Source organism: Kogia breviceps, chromosome 11 (assembly GCF_026419965.1).
Source record: "Kogia breviceps isolate mKogBre1 chromosome 11, mKogBre1 haplotype 1, whole genome shotgun sequence".
Classification (NCBI taxonomy): Eukaryota; Metazoa; Chordata; class Mammalia; order Artiodactyla; family Physeteridae; genus Kogia; species Kogia breviceps.
This window is the reverse complement of record NC_081320.1, coordinates 61,259,804-61,283,126: the sequence shown is the minus strand read 5'-3', so window position 1 is coordinate 61,283,126 and position 23,323 is coordinate 61,259,804. Positions and strand designations below refer to the sequence as shown.

The 23,323-nt window shown below is 38.6% G+C and overlaps 1 protein-coding gene across 33 annotated transcripts in view; it reads right to left on the bottom strand.

Moving 5' to 3' along the window:
* The window catches only part of NRXN1 (neurexin 1), a 1,120,317-nt gene extending 1,100,755 nt beyond the window's left edge, over positions 1 to 19,562 (bottom strand). For 23 of the 33 annotated variants that reach the window (XM_059078706.2, XM_067007609.1, XM_067007621.1 and 20 more), the window contains exons 1-2: positions 19,071 to 19,562; positions 14,666 to 16,325 (exon numbers count right to left, since the gene is read on the bottom strand). In XM_059078706.2, coding sequence (XP_058934689.1) covers positions 14,666 to 15,437 — 772 coding nt within the window. In that variant the 5' untranslated portion in view covers positions 15,438 to 16,325; positions 19,071 to 19,562. Of the gene's footprint in view, positions 1 to 14,665; positions 16,326 to 19,070 lie in introns of those variants that run through there. The other 10 variants (XM_067007622.1, XM_067007633.1, XM_067007634.1 and 7 more) reach the window with 3 other exon arrangements.
* Between the last annotated feature and the right edge of the window lie 3,761 nt (positions 19,563 to 23,323).

Genomic DNA, 23,323 nt, shown 5'->3' with positions numbered 1-23,323 from the left:
CAATCATATTTTTGGGTATATATGTATGTGTGCACATACATGTATTTGCAGTTTGATTATGTTTACTAAACAAAATATTTTTAACATGTTTTCATTCCCATTTAAATAGATACACCTCATTCATGTTATGTTGTGAGGTGCTATATATGGGTCTACCATGGTTTATTTAGCCAATTACTTGTTAATACTTGAGTTGATTCCATTTACTTGATTTCACCATTACAGACAATAGGTAATGTGTATCAGTGACAACATATTTATGAATCAAGTGAACTTAGTCATTGAAGGTACATGATTAGTGCCTTTATTTTCTGACTTCTAGTAGCACTAAATAATCATCTCTGTGGCAGTATTTAATGCATTATATTGAAATCATTTAAGCATGTATCTGCCAGCCTACTCCACTAGATCATGACTTGTTCCCCCTTTCAATTCTTAGACCAGTGGTGACCAAACACAGTGTCTCACCAAAAAAAAAAAGTCAAGTTTCCTGGTTTTCCTTGTCGTCAAACAAGGAAAAAACAAACTCAGTATCCATTAATCCAATGCTTTTTCTACACATACTCTATAACTTTCTAAAGACTTACTACAAACTGTTTCCTTTTAATATGAAAGAATCTAGTGATTAACTTGAAATTACGGTGACTTAATTGAGAGTGTGAAACAATCCATTAAGTGCAATTTTTAAAAGGATTTATGTTTCTCACTGTTCATAGGCATACTGCATTTTTCAAAAAGGCTCATTTTTACAACTGAGGATATCATTAATAATATCACTAATGGCACACATGTGCACCCTATTATAGATCTTCATATACTACAATTAATAGTGAGATTTATTCACATTTTTGATCCCTGATTTTTTTATACTTGTATTTAGGTCTCAACACTTTTCATTTGTGCTGCCTAACTTCAAAACTGCTGAGAACACAAAGGTGAACTAACACCTCTGAGATGTTAAGAGCTAACATCTCGTCTCGTGTAAGACAGCTTCTTAGTAAGTGGTTTTGGAATCATGAATGAATTCATGAATGGACAAAAACATAGGGGCCAAAGATAAAGCTAGATTTCTGGTTTGTGTAACTGGCTATACTAAGAAACCATGGACATTACAGAGTACCCATAAAAAAGTGTTCTTAATGTTGTGAATGGTTGTTGCTTTGGTTTTATTTTCTTTGTTTTGTTTTTAACTCAAAAACTATTTTTCGCCCTTTCATCTCATCCTTCTCCAGGAAGAATTCACACCAGTGCTAAAACCCCTTTTACCCAAAGCTGTATTTCCCAGAGGAAGAGCAATGACCCAGAATATAAAAGGCTTGATATGGGAGTGATACCACTCGAATGTGCTGCAGTGAGGTGGCAGGGCAGAAATATCACACCTGGTGAATGTGCATTCAGTACCAGGAGGATACCCTGGAGATGGCAGCATGAACAAGTACAAGGTGCATTGAGATACAGGCAGCAGCTGTAACTCGAGCTCAACCACGTTGAAGGAAACATGAAACTGGGGCAATCCACTGGGTAAAGAGGACAACAAGGGCAGCTGGCTCAGGGCAAACAGAAGCATATGGGCAGAGAGCCCGCCCAGAGTTGGACTCCAGGGACACCTGTATGCAGCACAGCAAGTTAAGGCAACTGGGGAAGTAATTCATGCTCTGTAGCAGTTGGTGGCATATTTTACTCAAATGAATCTGTGAATTTTAACTTCAGACACTCTTAAAATAGATTTTCTTTTTTTTTTTTTTCTTTTTTTGGCAGGGGGTAGTTTTGGGGAGCTTTTTTTAGGGGTGGGTGTTGTCTTGGGCTATTTCTATCTCATACTTGGAAGATTCGTATGTTAAAAGTTTTCCAAAAAGTACAATTATTTACATAACTATGAGATGAAAATGTATTTTGAAGGTCATTTAGTCCAGGCCTCTGATCAGAAGAAGAGACATCTTAAACAATTTAAGAGCAGCAGTTGTCTGTCTAAGCTATTGTTAAGGATCTCCAGGAATAGATATTTGCCCACCACTTCCGCTGGCCTGTTCTCAGTTATACTAGAATTACAAGCAAATGTTGTTTACTCTTTCCTTGGGCCTACATCAACACAGTCTTGTTCAAATCCATTTCCATTGGTTAGCGCTCTGCGGACCAGGCTACCACTGCTCATTTTTCTTAGTCCAAATTCTTTTTTCTGTTTGTCAGCTCATATTTTTCTGGCCTACTTTCTGGCTTAAAAATGCAATGCTATCAAGACTCTTCCCTTTACACAATCCTGGACTGCCTGATCTACAGACACTAATGACAGAGACCTTTTTTTTAACCACCAGGTAACAGCAACCTACCAAGGATTTTAGGAAGCCCTTGCCAACGCCATTTCCAAGGTATAAAAGGAAATTAGCAAGTCAGACAGAAGGGAGAGGAACGGTTAGGGAGTCCATGAAAGTGCAACAATGCTAATGAACATATCAAGAGGATTGCAATACATTTTGGGAACTAACCTTGGGAGAGTATTAGTGAATTGGAGTAATAGTGAGTAAAATAAATAAAGCAGGCAGTTTCTAGGAGAAGGAAGCTGAATGTCAGACCAGTTTCACAGAAGGGAGATCTGAAATGTTTTAGTTCAGTGAAAACAGTACTCTTTCTCTTAGGCAGATTAAGATAAATCAAGGAGATACTGACTATATGAATTTTATTTGCACTGATGACACAATAGGGATAAATTAATGTATGTCGGCAGAAAAAGGATTTTCATTAAATTTAAGGAAGAAATTCTGCCCAGAAAAAGTTATTAAACACTTAAATGGAATATTAAGAGAAGGGGAGAAAACTAAATATGAAATTGTATTAGCTTATACAGGCATCTTTTAAACACAGGGGAGATTCTTACATGTGAAAGAGTGTATAGAGGATACACAGTCATTATTTTAATATTAAAAAAGAAGGAATTACAAGTTCAGGGCATGGCCTCAGGGGTCATGGAGCCTTGGTTAGAATACCAGCTTTGCAAATTCCTAGTGGGCCTCAGTTTTCACATCTTTAAAATGGAGAAAATAGCACCTACCTTATAGGTTTGTGGGGACGATTAAATGAATTAATATGTGTACCGAACTTAAAATAGTGTCTGACACAGAGTATGAGTTGTGTACAATTTTGCTATTGTTGTTGTTCTTATAGGTATTAGTAGGAAAAAGCCCAATGACACATTGCCAAAGACAAAGAATGATTATAGTTTCTATGACTGAATTGTAGACAATAATATGTTTATCCTTGTCTTTTTCTTCCCCCTATGCTTGCCTTCAGCTCAATCCCAGGACTAGAAGTCAAGAAATGTATATTCTTGTTTTCTCCTCCACTAACGAGATGTGCGATTTTTAATATTTTAAGTCACCAGCTCTCAATGTTCTGGTTGTTTCAAATTCTGTTAGTTCTCCACTGTCTCTCAATTAACCTATTTCTCCAACACTCCCTTTTCGCCAATCATCTTCTTTCCTCCTATCTCCCGTTCCTCTTTCTCAGTCTTCTGTCTCATTTTCTCAGTTATCACACACCCCAAGCTCCACAGCTTCCCTGAGGCCTCATCATTCGTCCACCCTTCATCTCTTATGGGCAGCAGAAGACACGCCAAGATTATACACCCGGCCCCAATCCAAATCTATATTGCCTCTGTTTCAGGATGAAACACATTTTCTGTGTCATGCAAACAGGGACTCTGTCCAGGATAAATAATGTCCTGAGTCTGGGGGAGGGAGAGGCACCCATCATTTTTCTTTATTTCCAGAGACCTCTGGGAAAGGGGGCAGCTCTCGCTAACAGTCAGAGAGGAGCACCATCCCCAGATGAAGAGTTATTCTAATTCATGAAGTACCTCTGCCTGTACTTTGATGAAGGGAATCAAGGTAGAGAGCTGAAGAAGAATAAATAGTGGATACAATTCAAGAAAAGAAAAAAACTTTAAATGTTATTTGAGTCAAAAAAATATAAATTGTGGTAGAAGAAAATCATATTGTTTTAACTCTACCATTCTAATCTGAACAAAGGTGTAAAAGGCCAGAGGAAGAGAGAATTAATGATGCATATATCAAAAAAATTCCCATATAATGAGAGAAACTGAACAATGAGGCATGCTCTGAAACTTATAAATGCCTCATTTAAATATTAAAAACAAAATTTTGTATAGATTCCCTACCTACTCTGGTAAAAGAGGTTTGGGGGCTATTACTGACTTTTTAAAAAACTGGCTGGCCGTTTCAAAATATTCCTGTGGTGGTCTTAGCTTATACTGAACTCACTGGGAGCTCAGTAAGTGTAACCTCCTGGTTTTCTTATGGATGAAAGTTTTAAAGAAGTCATTATTAATATTACCTTAACTTTTTTCACCTTTTTGAACATAATTGTGGCTCATTCCAATAGATAGTTAAATAATAACTATTATTATTTTATAATAACAAAGTTTCATCAAAGTAAATTACTCTTGGTAACTGTCAGAGAAATCTTAGAGCAAGACAATACATTTAGTCTTTCATACAACCCCCAGGAACAGTTGGGATGTTGTTAATCAATAGTATGAAAATGCGACTTTGCAAAAACCTCAAAATCTCTTAACAGTATTCCTGATCACAGAAAGTCATTTGTCATACTTTAAGGATTAAATTTTTTCGGTTTCTAAGGTCTTGTATAGAAAAAATACATATATAGACTATTTTAAATCATAAAGACATTTTAATGATATGTTTAACCAATATATATTTTTGAGGATTTTAATATGATTTCTAAGACTTTTAAATAATATCCTTCTCTGCTTACATTATGTAATTTTCTTGTACACATCATATTTTTGTGTATATCTCTCTTTATATGCATATACACAGACATACAATTATGTATCAAAAACAAATGTCTCATTATTTCAAAATATCTCAATAATTCATTTCATAGAAAGTTGGCCCAATTTTTAAAATAGGGGTTCATAAATGTATCCTCCTGCACATGTAATTGTGCATTTGGGTCATGAAATGCAATATATAACTTCCTATTTTTACAATGCTTTCAACTGGATAAGTTAAACATTTAGTACCTTAAACATCACATATAGTAATTTTAAATAAATAACTACATTATTTGCAGAAAAAAATCAATTTTGCACTCAAGACAAAGAGCTTAAGCTGGAAGGTAGTATCTTCCATACGGCAGCTACAGTTATATGCTGCCATGCCAGCTACTTCCCTAAGGAGACTTCAGGCATGCTTAATTATAGAGAGACATCATTACTTAGAAGAAAAACCTGAGTCTTTAATTTCCTTGCCTCTGCTGGACTCGGGCAGTTCATTCTGCTGAATCCAGCAATGTCTGAGTAACACCTAAGCTTAGCTGGTTCCACATACAAGGCCAGGTATTGTTAGGTCACAAACCACAGTAACTCCTAAGCTGTGATCAGTGTTGCTTCCGTTATGGATTGCCATCCACACAGAATTCATTATGTCTACAATTAAACACAGAAAGCCCCTCCTGATGTTAAGATGCTAGTGAGGCAACTGTTCTTTTTGGCAGCACCTCTTGTAACTTTTAGACCACCAGATCCCTCCTGGGAACCAATCTGAGAAAATGCTATTTGAAGTAGCACTTGTTCCCATAATGTGGCATCCATGTATTTATAATTACAGTCCAGAGAGTTTTGAGTACAAGTAACTAGACAAGAGTCCAGATCAGCACTTCATCTTACCAGGTCAGTCTTACTTTCCTCCCACTTCTTTCCAATAATAGTTTCTCATATATACCAGAAATAGCATAGAGAATATATCTTTCTAACTCTAAGAACTACTCCCAAGTTCAATTTTAGGCAATGTGTTGGGAAGCCAAACTCACTTGTGCAAAAAGAGACACTATTTTCTCATTATGTAATTTCAATTAAGTGCCCAGTGTACCATCATCTATATCCTCAGCAGAACCATGTTCTGACTCAGCAACTCTCATGAAGGGCCTACTTAGGGAACTGGCCTAGGTCTTTACATTTGTGCTGAATCACCATGGACTTTGACATTTTCAATAATTTTATCTCCTAGAATCTGAAATAGATGAAAATTGTGTTGCTTGTTTTTTGAAAACTAAATATTTTCATTCAAAAGATCAAGAATTAGTTGTAATATTCTTTAGATGCAATATACTGGGGCTTTACTTCTGGTTACGTTAAGAGTAGAATCAACCTATTAAGCATAATATGAATAGAAGACCAACAAAAGAAGCAAGTAAGCAAGCGTTATAGAAACAAAGTGTGATGAATCCTGACAAGCTAATACATTTCTTTACTATCATGACATTAGGAAATGGCACTAAATGTAAGGGTCTGCCACAATCCTCAATTCTGAAGGCTTTATTATAAATCGGCCATTCAAATTAGCACCAAGTTAACAACTAGTGAATATGTTTTCAGCAGCCATTACCTGTCTGTTAAAACACACAGGTTTTGTCATATAATGGACAGAGTTGCCTGCTGGGGCAACAGACACACCTGGGCTCAAATTTCATCTCCTCCATTGAGCTATGGAACTTTTGGCAAGTTAGCTTTTCTAATATATACATAGTTTTAACATTTGTAAAATGGGAATTTTATAAAACCTATCAAGTACGATGTTGCAGGAATAAATGAGGTAAAACAGATAAAGTATACTTTGTATACTCTGTATACAGTGCCTTTCAGTCAGTAAACACTAAATAGTAAGTATAATAAATGTGATTCTAAACAGAATGATGTTAAATTGTATTCACATTCAAGAAGTGCTTATGGCACCATTAAAGTAGGGGTGCCTAGTGCATCTTTTGAAACAATTTGATGCCTAATATTTTGCGGAAGAAATCATGTATATTTGTAGATTTAGACAGTATAGTTGGGCTAGTGATTTTTTTTCCAATATCCAATCACTCATTCAAATATTTGAGCTTTTACAACTTACTGATTACTAATTACCTAAAATACAAGCCGTTGTTATTCTAATTAGAAAACATACATTGCTTGAATGTATTGGTAAGACTTTCACTCAACAGATGCAAATGTAAAATAAGAACCTATGTTTTATCTTCATTATAAAAGCACAAGAAATTGAAAACAAGTTCAAAGGTTGTAGGTATTTAAAACAATACTCTCTTTCCTTTCTCTTAGATGTATTCATATATAAATACACTTGTTCCCTGGAATGGTCATTGGATTTATGTTACAAATATTTGACTCTTTTGCTAAGATTTGTAAATATGGATTTACATTAAGGACCCCTTTGTAAGTAATCTTTTATACATATTCAGTGCATTAGTATTCATTGAGCAACATTCCTTTCACAATCTGAAGGATTTTTTTTTTCAGGTAGAGCTTATATATAGTAAAGTACATAAGTCTTAAGTGTATAATACATGCATCTTTACAAATATATATGCCCATGTAACCACACCCAGATCATGCCAAAGGCTCCACTGTGTCCTCTTCTAATCAACACTACTAAAAGGGAACTTCTATTCTGACCTCTATCACCATAGATTAGCTGTGTCTGTTTTGAACCTCACATAAATAGAATCATGCAATACGTATTCATACAGTTGCTACCTTAAATTACTAATTTCATTTGTTCAGATTTTACACAGGAGGAACAAGGGGACCACTGCCCTCTTTATTCAGTTTGTCTATATAATGTGTCAATAGGTACTAAGAGAACTACACCAGATCTTACACCTACTATTGAGTGTAAATGATCTAAAATTCATCTAAAATGACCTCAGAGTAGATTTACAGAAACAAGTTTAACATTTTCTCTATTAACATTCACAAATCCTAGAGCCACTATGCTGCTGCCATTAGATATTTCTTCTAAATTTTCAAGTTTTTCTGAGAGTTTACATGTTATGAGCTACTCACAAACACTCTTTGAGGTAGGTTAGTGGGGGTTCACAATCAGGAGTAGTCTGATTAGGTGTTTCTCAATTTGCAATCTTTGAAATTGAAATTAGGACATTAGCAGCCTTACTCTACTTTTAACAGCAACTTAGAGGCAATGCCACACTTGGAATTTAGTTCTTCAGACCCCATGCCACATTCTGTTTACACACGTTGTGGAAACAATAACATTGTACTAAAAGAATCTGAGAGAGCATTGTACCCATTCGCATATTCAAGTAGAAATACGTGGACTCCATGCTTCAGAGAGAAAACCAAAAAGCCATGCAATTTCTGAAGAGCTCTAAAGCAACTAACAAAAAAAACTTTTTTTTCCCCAAAACTTAATTCAGACGTTTTAAGACTTACTACTCAGCAAGGACCACACACACTTACCTATTCCTGCACTTCCAAGTAATAGAAAGGGACTGAGCCATAAAATTATAGAGAAGTACACAAGGAAAAAGTACAAGGGTTTTGCATAATACTGTGATGCACAATGAACTAAAATCTTTTGGAATGCAAAAATGATTTATTCTGAATTATGTCAAATATAATTGTGCAATTTTTGAAAGTACAGTTTGCGTAACAACTTCTAATAATAGGTTTATTATCTCCATAATAAAACAAAACCGAATATCTTAATAAGGCCTAATTTTCAGTGTATATTTATAGGAGTTAACCCTATGAACAGTGTAGCCACCAACTGCTCACTGAGAAAGGGATATGGAATGTGGTTCCTCTTTTCAGAAACCAGTGTGGCTCAGGGTCCTAATACTCAGAATGCAGCTAAGAATAACAGAAATATTATATAGAAACTGTCCTTTTTGCAGTCATTCAGGGATTCCTTAAATAATCATTTAATTATCAGATTTCATTTAATGCTATCCAAAACTGGAACATGATGTTACTAGCATATGATTTTACACTAAAAATATAATCTGTTTATAACTAGAAGAAATCTTTCTTGAGCTTTTTAAAGCTCAAGTATCCTAGCTTCTCTGCAACATACATGTAAATAACTTTAACTTATCAAAAAGCCTCAAAGACAAAATATAAATAGGATAGATCCATTAGATATCTATACCTATACATTAGGATAAATAGTAAAAAATCACTAAGTACAGGACTGGGGTGCATAAAGGTATTAGTTTATATGGAAAGTGACAGTTTTTACAAATGCCTTTGTGTTAAAGGCTCACTTAATCATAATAAAAATTCTCAAGTAGAATATGATGTTTTAAATATTTTGAATCACAACCAGACATGGTTAACATTAGAGCACAGCTGTGTAAAACAGAAATAGAGGCGCAATGTGTTTACTCTTTGCTTTTCTTTATAAGCTGAAACTTTTGGGCTAATCAAGCAAGGATCATTATTACATTAGAATTCCTTTTAAATGAAAAAGAAAATGTTCCATATTTGAATTTTGCTTGACAGTAGCCCTAAAGAAAACAGTATCAGTAGAAGTAGTGGTGCTGGTGGTAGTGGTGATAATAGTAACAAAAATAGCAAGTGGATTCTTCAGAATATTTACTATGTGCCATACACTATTCTAAGAGCTTTACATGAGGTCACCTGCTTAATTTTGATAAGAGCCTTACGAAGTAAGTACTATTATTATACCATTTTCAAAGATGACAATATTGAGGAATAAAATTTGAGTGTGCCCACTTAAACCAGGCAGCATGGTCCCACAGTCTGCATAATTCAAATGCATCTCAGAATAGTTAAAATAACATTCAACCTCATCTGTGGCATTTTAGAATGGTAACTCAGTTTTGATTATTAGTTTATAATCAAAATAAGCTTATTCTGATAGATCATTGTTATGCTTTGAAAGCTTCCCAGAACATTTTATCTAAATCAAAATTATGAATTTATCCATTCCACTCAAAGTTTTCTCAGCACAGCTGATCCACCTTTTCCTCAGACGGTAGGCTTCAAACAAAACTGGCAAAATCTCTGAATCATCTTTGTCCAGTAACTACCTGTATGTTAACTACTTACAATTTTTTAACCTTACAAAAATTGTAAGTATCTATGTAGTATTTCCCTTTATTGTAGCAGTTAAAATATTGAAAGCCTAGAATCAATCAATCAATATATACCGTCAGAAGGAAGGCATGTTGAGCTAGGTACTTGGGGGTATAATAAAGTATGGCACTGCCAATGCGCTCCAGGAGCCTACAGATTCGACGGGTATATCTGAGAGAAACCACATGATAATCCACATAAAGGGTTCAGATAATGCATTTTACAAGTAGAACCACAGTGTTCCAAACAACAAGTGTCCTTAGAGTTCTATACATAACCAAACTCACAAAGATTCTAACTTCCTTAGAGGAAGAATCTTTTCCTCTATGTCCCCTGGTTCAATCTACAGTTTACAGTGTGTGCTTAACATATGTTGTTGACTGACAGAAAATAATGCTTTCTCTTTTTCTCTAGGCTCCTATCAATCTGGTCTCTACACTGTAGTGAGTGACATTTTTGAATTGTAAATTTGATAATGATATCCTCCTCCTTACCTTCCATACTAAACTCCCTCCACTGCTTTTTCATCTTTTTTACAATAAAGATTAAAATCCTTGACATGGGCTAGAAGGCCCTACATGACCTGGCCCTACTCCTCTCTCTAAGAGTTCCATACTCAAGGGCCTTCCCTCAGTTGTTTGAACGTGCCATGCCATCTCCTACACCAGGCTTCTGACCTAATATTTCTCCTCTGCCTTTACCTGGCCAATTCCTTCTCATCTCTCAGATTTTAGTTTAAGTATCACCCCTAAGGAAAAATTTTGTTTGATTAGGTCTGTCCACACTATTTTAAAGTTTTCAAAGTACCATGTACCTGTCCTTCAAAATACATACCATCATTTAAAGTTTTCATTTATTTATTTTTTAATTACTGTGCCTCCGCAGAGAAATGTGAGGTTTCTACCTTCCTACTAAGGTAGGAACTATTTCTGAGAGTTTACTCACAATTGTATTGCCTGGGCCTATGATTCAGGCACCTACAAAGCACTTAGTCAATATTTGTTGAACAAAGAAAGGATTGAATGAATAAATGAGTGAGTGAATATGGTTGTCCGTCTGGCCACATTAGTAAAGTCATAGAGAGCAGAGGCTTTATTAAATGATCTCTATCACACTGTCATGTTTAGTGATATTAAGCAATCAGCCATCATAAGCCATATGTGTCTCTGGCTATTTAAATAGAGGAATAAAATTGATACTCAGATTCTAGTGTGACATTTTCATATAAGGGACCTTAAAATGCATAAAACCTGGACCTGGAAATCGTAAAACATATAACTTAAATTCTCATTGGTCAGCGTTTTATTCTCATTTTTAACTGGGTAGCCATAGAATTCACTAATTCTTTTAAGCTGCTAAGAAATTATTAGTCTCCTTAAGTAGAAACTTATTAAATAATAATGGTCCCAGGGCACTTAGATGGGTATGATTCACTGAAAAAGCTATGTACCCTTTAAGCATCCATCATTCAGGAACGATGACATTCTTATATAGTGATGTCTGAGGCTGACTCTCAGGGACAAAACACATAAATTAGTTCTGTTCCATCAGCCATATATATATACATATATTTTTTCTTTTCAATAATCCCTGAATCTGAAAAAATATCAAACCTAATAAACTGGAAATCTTATCCAGCGGCCATGCTAAATACAGGGCTTGAGGATAAGGGTGTTGGCGCTCTTACCCAAGCTCTGTCACTAACCTGATCATGACACATAACTGTCCTTGTGTTCACTTTACATCACCACATAAATAAATAAATAAAACTTGCTAGGCCTGCCTGAACAAATAGAGCAAGGATGAACATGAGCTCATTAAATGCAAATATTCTAGAAATCCATAGATGTATAAGTTGTTTAAAGACATTCTAGAAAAAAAGAATATTCTTATTTTATTTTTAATAATTCTTACTGTATTTTGAATCCAAAGGCAACTAAAATAATATTAGAATTTTTCATTAAGTTAAAAAAAAGAAATTGTAGAAATTAGATATAATTTGAATATTGTTTAATGTTTGCTGTTAATTTTTTTCCAAATTTTCTCTAAGGATTACGGATTTATTTGTTTTTAAATTATTATTATTTCTTTAATGTGGCAATCAGTGCAAATACTGGCTACAGGCAGGGCTTTGTTTATACTTCATCTGAATAGAAATCATCTATCCCTAGCCATCAATCAATACATGATTGGTGCTGGGAGAGGCATCCATTCTCAATTAATTATTTAATAGTCACTTGACACACATGAAACAGGGAAAATAAGCAAAATGGAGCCAATCCTTCTGGGGAGACCAACTCTGCCTTTATCACTCCATCTCCCATTTCTGTGATCATCAAAGGAACCCAGCCTTTTGTTTTCCTTTCATGACTAGTGGTGATCTTTGCACTCCGTTTTCATTTCAAATTTTCAAAATGAATCAATGCTCCAGAACTATCCTGATGGATTTTCTTTTCTGGGTTGAAGTACCTTATGCATCAGGTAGTATACTGTTCAATTATATATCTAATTCCAAATTCTTCATCTCATGGAAAGAGCTATCCACTTGCAAAATGCATTTCAGAGCTATCTAATTCTGCTTCTCTTCAAAATATTACTCTGCCATGCTTTCTCCACTCTTAACTGTTCCTGATTATGCACATCCCTGGATTCCTACGTTTAAAATGCACAGAAAAATAAAAATTTTCATTTAAAACACCCTCCCACACAGAACAAGCTGTCATTGTGTCATATTTGTTTCCTAATTTAAGGAAGGAAGTTATATCTCATGTGTTCTTCGTTAAATTGCCGGCTCTGTATTTTAAAGCGGCACTGGGATACTTAGAGCAACTTGTCCCATAAAATAATGTCCATTTTTAATTCATTTCTATTTATCAGTGCAGAGGTATGCAACTTCAAATTACACTATAGCAAACCATCAAATATAGTTTATTCATGGTTTACAATTAAATTAGATTTGGTAGAGAAAAAGCAGGTACTGTTTTATTTTTGGAAAACGTAACTATAAAGCCTGATGCTAAATCCATGGAAATTTACTGATCAAGCTGAAGTGCAGTATAGGCCATGGAATACACAGTCTTCTATAAGTACTTAAGACAAGATACATGAAAACAAAAACCTTTGTGAAAGCAGAAAGCAATGTAATAATGTTTTACTTTTTTTCCATTAGCCCATGAAGGCTACAGAACTCTCCTAATGACCAGATTTTTTTTCTTCCTAACTCCCTTTGCTGTTTAAACAATTACAAATTTTATCAAGTCTTCATTTCTCTTAAAGTCAGGTAAAAGAGGACTGCCAAGTCCAATAAGATTTACAAGGGCTAGTTCCCCTTAGCAGTGTCAGCAAAAAAAAAAAAGAAAAAAAAACAGAAGGCATTACACAATAAAATACAGCCATACACAGAGCTTTTGTCACTACAGCTTTCAAAATCAGATTTAACAATTCACCTTTTAAAAAAATCAGCCATAAATGCCATTTACCCGTGTGTTGATTGCCTTGATTTGACCCATAAGCTATCTATTTTAAACCTTGACATCTCAGCCACAGATACATCCATATTTCTTCTTTTTCATATCACTTGGTTTTTGTTCATAGGCTTTCCTGTGTTAATACAACAATATTTGTCCTTGGTCACTGTCGTGTAGCAACATTGGAGAAACACAGTAACGACTGAATTTTATGTATAAAAGGGAGAAAATAAAACTTAGAGATATGAGGTTTTAAAATTCCACACTGTTTCAATCCCTAAGAACAACAGGAATTACAGCTTGGCCTCCACTACTCAGGTAAATATCATTAGCTGAATAGCCTTGGAAAATCTCTTGCAATCCTTCATCTGCATCCCCTTTTTATTATCCTGAAGAAGCTTCCCAGTCCAGCAACATCTAAATTTCTGTACTATTTATCCTCCCAAGTCATCTGCTAATTGAGAAATTTGCTATTTAATCTCTAACATTTCTAAACATGAGCTGACCTCTCTCCCATTTCAAGAAACCACAGAAATAATAAAATTTTATTAAACTGGCAAATGTTGGACTTGGACATAACCAAAGAAACTAACATTAATTCCAAGAACCCTCTTCCTTCTAATCAAGGAAATCCTCACAGGCCCTCCGCCGCCCCACCACCTTTTCCCACAACCAGGAGCAGGTCTTATCACTTTTCTTGTAAAAAGCACAGCTATGCTTATGAATCCTGTCTCCCTTGTCTTTTACCAACGAGTAACTACGTGGGGATGTTCAACCATGGTGAATCTCTCCTGACTTCATTTTTCACCAAACGTGTGCCCAATCTTCTAGATGCTTATCGGCATCATACGGGGAAAATAGGTGTTATTACAGACTTAGTGGTGGTAGAGGAAAAGCACAGCGTACATTCAGGTGCGCCCCAGCCCGATGAAGATAGGTAGTGGCTGGGCAAAGAACCAGAGGAATGAAGAGGAGAGGACATTCTCCCTGTCACTTGGAAGTTAGTAGGGTTGGTAGTACGGGCTCCCGGGAGGAACTGAACCTGGAAATGGGGGCTGCTCAACCTTGACGAGGATACCAAGGGAGGGGCTGTGAGAGGTGATAAGGCAGAAACACCCGAAACAGGTCTTCACCGGGACCCTATCTGAAACACTCTCCAGAGAAGGAAGCCCCCATGCACCGGCCCGGGCCTGCCTCGCCCTGGATCCCCGCGCCCTGCCCAGGCCGAGGCCCCCGGGGCTCAGACGTCGTCGGGCCTTACCTTGGCTGCAGTCCTTGCCGCGGAAGCCGGTTCGCGAGCAGTCGCACACCGCCTGGTCGTCCACTACGGAGCACACGCCTCCGTTGAGGCACACCCCGCCCTCGCCCTCCTCGCCAGCCTCGCACGGGCTCCCGCCGCCGCTATTGGGCGGCTCGTCGTCCAGCTTCACCTCGCCGCTGTCCACCGGCAGGGCCTGAGAGGAGTTGACCCGGACGTCGCGAATCCACCCTTTGAAGGGCTCTCGCTCCCGCACAGAGGCCAGCGTGAGCTTGAGCGCCGCGGCGCGCAGTTCCGGGGGCAGACCCCCGACGAAGAGACCGCTGAACACCGTCATGTCCCGGCGCTTGGACTTGACCTCCACCCACTTGGCCTCGACCTGGTCGATGAAGAGCGTGGTGTTGCGGAACTGACGTCGGATACGCACGCTGTGCCACGCGCCGTCGTTGACCGGCGTGTCGGCCAGGAGCGTGGCGGGCTCGGCGCAGAAGATGGAGAAGCTGAGCTGCAGGCGGCCGCCGCGCGTCAGGATGAGCTCCAGGAAGTCGCAGAAACCCTCATCGTCGAAGTAGAGCACTAGGCCCCGGGCGCTGCGCGTCTTGAGCTGGAAGCTCATCTCGCTCTCGCAGCAGGCGTTCCACTTGGGGAAGCGCGTCCACTGGCCCTCAGCGCCCGGGAACTCCAGCCCGCTGCCCAGCTCTGCCCAGCAGCCCAGGAGCAGCAGCGAGAGGCACACGAGAAAGCAGCCCCCGCGCTGGAGAAGCGCCGTCCCCATGCTCGGAGCTGGGGTGCGGCGGGGGGGTGCCGGGGCCGACAGGGTCAAAATGGTCCTGGACACCGTGATGCAGAAATAGGGATCCGGAAATAAGTCGGGTAAGGGGAGGGGCAAGAGTGGGAGGGATGCACCCTCCCTTATCTAGCTCTTTTTTTCTTCTTCTTCTTCCAGCAACCCCTCCCTCTCTCCCTATAGCCCCCTCCCAACTGGAAAACGTAGATCCCAGTAGTACAGGGCAGCCACAGAACTTCCAGACCAAAGGGAGGATACACTTTGGAAGCAACGCTCTGGAAAAGGTGTCAACAGGAAGTCAAGGGAAATCACGCATCCATTTATCGGTGGTGTCAACAGATGCTTCACTCTTCAAATACCATCATCTGCTAGGTACCATCAGTGGTACCAGGCAAAAGGGAAGCAGTTCAAGTCACACTTTCCAGGCAATTACAAGAAGCCAGCAATGAACCAGGGTCGTTGAGTGCTTGGTAATGCCTCAAGTGTTTCTCCTCCAGATGTAGTGTCCCAAACCAGAAGGGAGAAAGGGGCCCCTTGCCTCTTTAAGGCACCACTTATCAACCCCAGAGTAGCTTCAAAGGCCTGCTTCTTCTGTCATATCATGGACTTCCAGTACCACTGTAGCCAAAGCAGAATTCCTTGCACACGGGGTAGCCTCACAGGCTGGGTTTTACTTCTCTTTGTCCCTCCCCAACAGTAGGGTTCAAACACAGATGCTGTGAAATAGCCAGAAGCTGTTAGATGTGGAAATCACAACAGCTCCTCTTCTTTCCTCTCCACCTCTGCAAGGCCAAGCTAAGATGCCAGCATATCAATTGGTTGTGTGTCGGTGATGCATTTTGGTTTTATTTTGTCTTTTTATAAGGACCCAGAAATCTGCAGAGAATGAAAATTAAAATTAAGTTCTAAAGTCTGTTAGAGTGTAATATTCAGCCCAGAAACCAGGTATATAACTAGTGCTGTTAGGAAGTCAGAGTTAACCTTATTGGAAGGAGCTTATTTGTCCTGATCTACAAGTAAGAACTAATGTCTCCTAATAGTTAATATCACACTCTTACAATCAGCTATTACACCCTTGTAGTTTATTATAACTGTTAATAGGTAACCCAAGTTTGTATAGAGATTCAGTTAATGTTGTCTTTTACTATTTCTGAGAAAGTTTAATTTTTAAAATATATGAGAAGGAGAGGGAAAAAAAGGCTCTGTTAGGGATTTCTGCTTGTACTGTGCACTGGTTACATGGACAATAAAAATACAACCTATTTAAATCTCAGTTAATAGCTGATTTTACAACAGGCAGAGCATATCAAAATGTTGACTGGAAGCTGCCAGCATGGATTTGTATAGCATTCCTACCATTTTATTTTTCTCAGAGAGAGAAGGAATACTGATAGTTTCTTGAGCATTTCTCTTAAATTTCAACCAAGTATTTTCTTCCTTTTTGTTAAAGGAATAATCCGTTATAGGAGAAAACTTCCCACTGGAGTCAGATGTCTATTTTTAACAGCATTTGTGTCTCAGCTGCCATAATATTAACTCCTCTAAAGATGGGTGAAGTATTTCATATTTTGCCTAACAGTGTAGTGATCTTAACTCCTCTTCAAGTCCTTTCTGGCTGTCAGCTCTTAGAATTTGTGTGGTTAAAACAGCAGCTGGCATGTGTGTCACCTTAGCTGCTGTGGTTCCAGGATGCTCGAATTTAAAATCGTATCTTTGAATTACTCACTGTACTATTAAATCACCTCTCTTTATTCAACTCTAATCTGACAGGTTCTTGTAATGGTATAGAAATCATAAATAGTGAATTGTTTTTAAGGCTTTTTTTTTTTTAACCAAAAAATTACTCTCACATTTTGACAAAAAACCATCACAGATGTGTCATCTGGTCGTGTCAAGAAAACACATGTATTTCCCTCACCACTTCCCACTATCTCCCCCCACCACACACACACACACACACATGCACGCACAGAAACCAATTTATGGCCTGGACACAGAAGCTCACTATCCAATTAACACTTTTTTCCCTACAAGCTGAAACTAGCAGTAATTTACGGCACTGCATTGTGCTGCTTCTCCATGGAGGGAGCTGCGAGCATTTCTCTTCAGTACAGAGCAGTCCCTACAGGTGTCAGCTGAGAGCCACCAAGCTAGAGGATCCCACTTCAAGTTCCTCCCCAGATGAAATTGATGACTGGTTCTCTCTCTTTCAGCACACATAGGACACACTACACACACACACACACACACACACACACACACACACACACACACACTGCCCACTAGCAAAGGGAAATAAAAATCTCACTTGCTTCTTTATTATGGCTGATACATTCCACACCATCAGCAATCACCAGCCATATCTTGTCTACTCCCATGCTAAGCCAAAAGAAAAGTGCTCTTAAAAATCATTCTAAGATAGCACATTATTCAATACACTTTCATTTTTTAACTGGACTCAGAAATCTGAAATTTTCAGTCATTGTGAAATAAATCTGGAATTTCAAGATCAAGAGTAGTGCTTTGAAACCATCCACAAGCTCGTGTGTTGGAAAACCATTTTTTTTTTTTTTTTGGTAAGTCAGTTGGAGCCAATTATTTTATTAACTTATAGTACAGAGATCACAAAACCTTTCATTATACCTCTCTCCTGCCCTCCTCCACGGATGCATAACTAGACAATTTTTTATGGAATGTAAGAGAAAGGGAAAAACATATATATTCTTGCCACAGTGGAGGTCAACTGACTCTCCCAGTTCTTAGAGGAAGCTCATTGTGTGTGAGAGAGTATCTGTATTTATATGGAGAAAAGGATTCTCTCTAGGTGCCCGGAAAACCTAGTGAGTTCACAAATTAGAGGATAAAATAAAAGGATCTGAAAAACAACCTCACTGCAGCCAAAGGAAGAAGCACTCTAATTCAGAAGCAGACTAACAGCCTCATTAATCTTTTCTTTCATTTCTAGAATCAAATTCATTCCCAAGCCACTGGAAGGATCGATACAGTATGGTCATAGGCTGCAGTTGCATTTATTTTAATATGTTTACGGTAACACACACCACACACACGCACACCTTTCCATGCACCTTTCAATAAACCATAATAAAGAACCTGAAATCTTTGAATTTTTAGAAGTGCCTATCTTTTCCCCCTGGCTTTTGCAAAGTCCCTCAATACCAATGCACACCCAAAATTCTCCCTGGCTTTCCCGCCCAGTCTCTAAGCTCCATCTCTAATATCAGTGCAGTGTCTTACATCCTGGAGTCAACTGCACAAATTAAGGCTAGACACAGCATGGAGCTGATGGGGAAGGGAAAGAAAGATGTAGCTATAGATGTATCTTATTGCTTTGGTTTCTAACTTGCCCATTTTCTTTTTTTGCTAATAAATCACTGCATTCGGTCTTTAAGTTACTACCCCAGTTCCACTGTCTCATCCTCTTACCATCTTTTAAAAAGCTTCATGCAAAACAACCAAGATCTATACTCCTCCACCCTCCCACCACCCATCCTTCCCTGTGCATTTGTGGCAGATCCTGGCTCGGTTACAATGGGGAAAGATATCCTTCTCGAGCTAGCCTCGCCCCATCCCCTCCCCCCAGCACAAATTGAGCTTCTTTACCTGCCCGGTTATTCCCCCTTAGCTCGAGCCAGAGCTTGAGGCATGCATCGGTCAAAGCGAATTTCCTGAGGTCTGTGCATAAGGCGACTGCTGCTGCCTTTTCAGAGGCGTCAGGCTTGAGCGTCTATCTCCAGGAGTGCGGGAGGGGAGAACAGGCAAAGGAGGGGAGCAGAAGCGGGAGGAGAGGGAAAGAGCTGGCAAGGAGGAGGCGGTCGTGGAGCCCGAGAAGGCTGGGTTACGTGACGCCGGGTGCTGTCCTTCCGAAAGAGAAGGGCGGAGCTGATCTCTCCGCAGTACCATGGAGAGCGGCGGGCCGTCCTCAGACTGGGATACTAGTGGGCTCAGCCCTGGGGCGCAGCCCCTCCCGGTCGGGATGCTGCGCAGAGAGGTGTGTTTCTGCCTTTGCTTCGTCCCCTTGCTGGGGGAGCCCGATCCTGGGGGCGGGGACCTAACGCAAGTGCCTCTAACTTGTCACCACCCACCCTCCCCCACGGGGGGGGGGGGCGGGTGAGGGTGGGGGGAGAGAGAGAGAGAGAGAGAGAGGAACCAGAGAAACACGTAGCCTACTGAGCATGCCCAGGCCCCTGCTAGACCGACGGAAAGCTGTGTGGAGATTCCACTTCTCCGGGGTTTAGTCGTGATTGGGAGAGGGTATCTGAGAGTGTTCCAGAGCCAAAAGGAAGGGGCCGAGGAGTCGGTGATTGAGATGAGCTCTGGCTTTAATTGCGCACTTACATCTCCTGCTTGGAACCCTTGAAAAGCTACAGCTCTTCGCGGAATGCAGGGACAGGCGAGATTCACACAGTCGCTGGCATTCCCCCAGATCCACCGTCCCTGCCCCACCCCTTACTGTGGCCCTGGGCTGAGTGATCACTTCAGATTTTCACGATCTGCCTAAGCTGTGCCGAAAAGATGTGAAAGGGACCCATCTGTGCTCTTCCCTGGCCATGGGCATCCTGAGCTAAACCAACTTCCGTAGCTGTTTAACTCTTCCCTCTGTCTCCTTCCTTTTGGTAAAGCCTGGAGGAAGCGAAACTTGATGCAAGGCTCTAACCATATCACTGGGCATGCCTAGAAGGCATTGCTGCGTTTGATGACTAAGGAGTTAAATCTAAGGGAGCTCGCAGAATAGGTGGTAGAGAAGTCTGAAGTGTGTGGCTAAATTATAGTTTGAGTCCTATGGACATTTAAATTCCTAACCCTATTACATTCCTAGCCTGGGTTAGTTTTAGAGCAGAAAAAGCAGACATATTTATCTCAACACCACAAAACTAATAGCTTCAGCCTCAAATGCTATAAGGTAAGACTATCTTCTGCCTCTAGGCTCTATAAAGCAAAACTGTAAAAACTAGACAAATTCAGGAGTACTGAAATAATATACATTCCAAATGCAATATTCATTTCCTGCCAAAGAAACCAGAACTCATGCCTTTTGATAAACCTATTTATACTTTCACTACTTTTGTAAAAGAGTCTAAATAACTTGGAGAAAGGAACAAGTTTTATTATTTTTATTGGCTTCAGAAAGACACTGTGGTCAAGTAATTAAATGTGTGGGAACTAGAATCAGGTTGCCTGGGCTTGAAGTTCATCTCTGCCACTTATCAGCTATGACCTTGGGTAAGATGCTTAACCTTACAATGCCTCAGTCACCTCATCTGTTAAATGGATATATTAGTAGCTCCCAATTCATCTGTTTGTTGTTGTGGAGATTAAATTAATAAATGGACATAAACTATTTTAGAATTGAGTGAATACTAGCTTTTTTTCTATTAATTCCAAGCCCATTCTGTTCTGTTTGACCCAATGGAAGTCACTTCTCTGAAGTCCAGATTCCCTAACTGTGAAGCAGGGGTACTGATGAGTGCCATCTTATTCCAAAGGATGACTTTGGGGATGTAATGAAATAATAACCATTAGCATGTTTTAAAAAACAAAAATGAAATTTTAAATAATGTAAAGCTAAGTCTCAGAAAAATACCTTATCTAAGGTTAACCAGTCATTACATGAATTTGGACCACAAGAATACTCAGGGCCTTTTTAAAATTTTTCCTACCATTTGCCAACAGGTTCTAGAGCAAATAGCATATAAGGTATGCCCACAAGTATCTATTATAGAGGTAAAGCTTACTGAAAAGTAAGTAGAAGGGACAGTGAATTTTAAAGAATTGAATCTAGAAATGTTCCATGATGCCCTTAATATCTGTGTGTACATTCACCAGTGAATCTTATGGTGATAGCAGAAGATTTCTAGAGGCTCTCTTAAGAGTCAAACCCTGTCTTTTACCTAGACTCTTAAAACCCATTGATTGCCACCAGTGTATATGACCTGATTAATTATTTAGTTTCTTTAATTTTACATTTGTGAATTTGGATCTTATCTTCAGTTGGGCCACAACGTTTCCACTGGATCGTGGTTTTCCTTGGGTTGTCTTCTGTGGTTTTCTAATTCAAACACATGTTACAATTCTTATTCTTCATTCATAAGTTTTAAAACAAAAAGTCCTCCATGCCCACCCCTTACACACACACACACACACACACACACACACACACACACACACACACAAATCTAAACTGAGGGACTAGATTATATGTTGCAGTAATCCCCTTTGCAGTTATCAGGTTTAAAGTAACTACTGTATCTAGTCCAAGAAACATGGACAGATATAGATCTCTTTATTTCAGTAAATATGCAGAGGGAAAATATTTCAGTAAATATGCAGAGGGAAAATAATCTATCAATATGTGTTTAGAATGGAAAAAATATCACAACATAATTTAGTGATAAAAGCTCTTTATTTTAAAGTATGACTTGCTGTGCTGTTTCTAAACATAAATTGTTTCAACTCTCTGAGCACTAGTTTCCTCATCAGTAAAATGAGGATAAGGGCACCTCACTTTATAAGATCTGGTGAGGATAATGCCAATATCTAATATTGAGTGTCTGCTCTATGTGAAACAGTGCTCCAGTGCTTTACTTACATTAACTTAGTTTATCCCTCATGGCAACCCTATAAAATCGAGTCTAGGATTTCACTCATTTTACCAATGAGAAAAGTGAAGCACAGAGAGGTTAACCAAGACAGTCAAGGTCACACCTAGCAATATAAGAGCAAGGAAGGATTCAAATTCAAGACTGTGATCTTAAACACCTTGCTACACTGCCTCTCATCAAATGATCAAATATGCCTATCACACTTCTTGGCACAATGCAGATGCTAATAAATGTTAATTCCCCTTTTAAGAGTTTCATCAAGAGGAATTCAGGAAACTAAACAGTCAACTTTGGAATGTGGTAATGTCTTTCCCTAATGACAAATACTATATGAAATATCTTAATGAAAACTGGTGAGGTGTTCTTAATATTACTATCATTATTTTTGTTTGTGGGTAAGACGTGAAATGATTCCTATTGATATGAATTTGAGGCAATTTAACACTTGTCAGAAGAATCTAGTATTTTTTTTTTAGAAAGTGGAAACTAGGATTAATTCCTCTCCAATCGACCTTAGGGAATCTACCAATTTTAGTTTACAGCAGTGTGTGAAGAATTTTAACTCCTGCCCCTTGCTACTACTCAGAACAAATGAGATAATTGTGAAATCAAGGTGGTTGTTTATGATTATGTCTGATTGGGAGAATTTCTGACAACCCAAATATGGAAACATAAATAATATCTCATGCCATAAACTGGTAAACATTTTGCAACAATGAAAATGGAAATGCATGATCATCATAAACAAATATATTTCTATGGGGTATTAAATATTAATGAGCATTCTAACTTGGAAACTCGCTCTACACTAAAAATAAATGAAACTAAATGATAAGATTTTTTTGACTGAGAAATGAATACAGAGACACTCTGTGTTTATTGCTGCAATCATAGCTTGTGCTTTAACATTAGATCAGTGTAAACACCTACTTTCTCAATTAACATTAGGCAAAGTGGAGGCTTTGAGATACCCATGAATTCCAAGACTGATATCAATTTGGAAGGGAGTTTTAACTTTACAGATAGGTGATTAAGAAGAAACGCGTGGTAATAATGAAGGAAAATATGAGTTGATATGTATTAAATACTTTTCCACTAAAGATGGTAGATAATTTAAAAGAGCAAGAAGATTTATCATTTTGAGGGATTTTCTATTTGCTGTGATTCAAGTGATCAAAATGAAGCCATTTTTTCTACTGAAATATGGTATTACTAGGGAGAGATTAGATTACATGATATTCTCAACTAAATTTC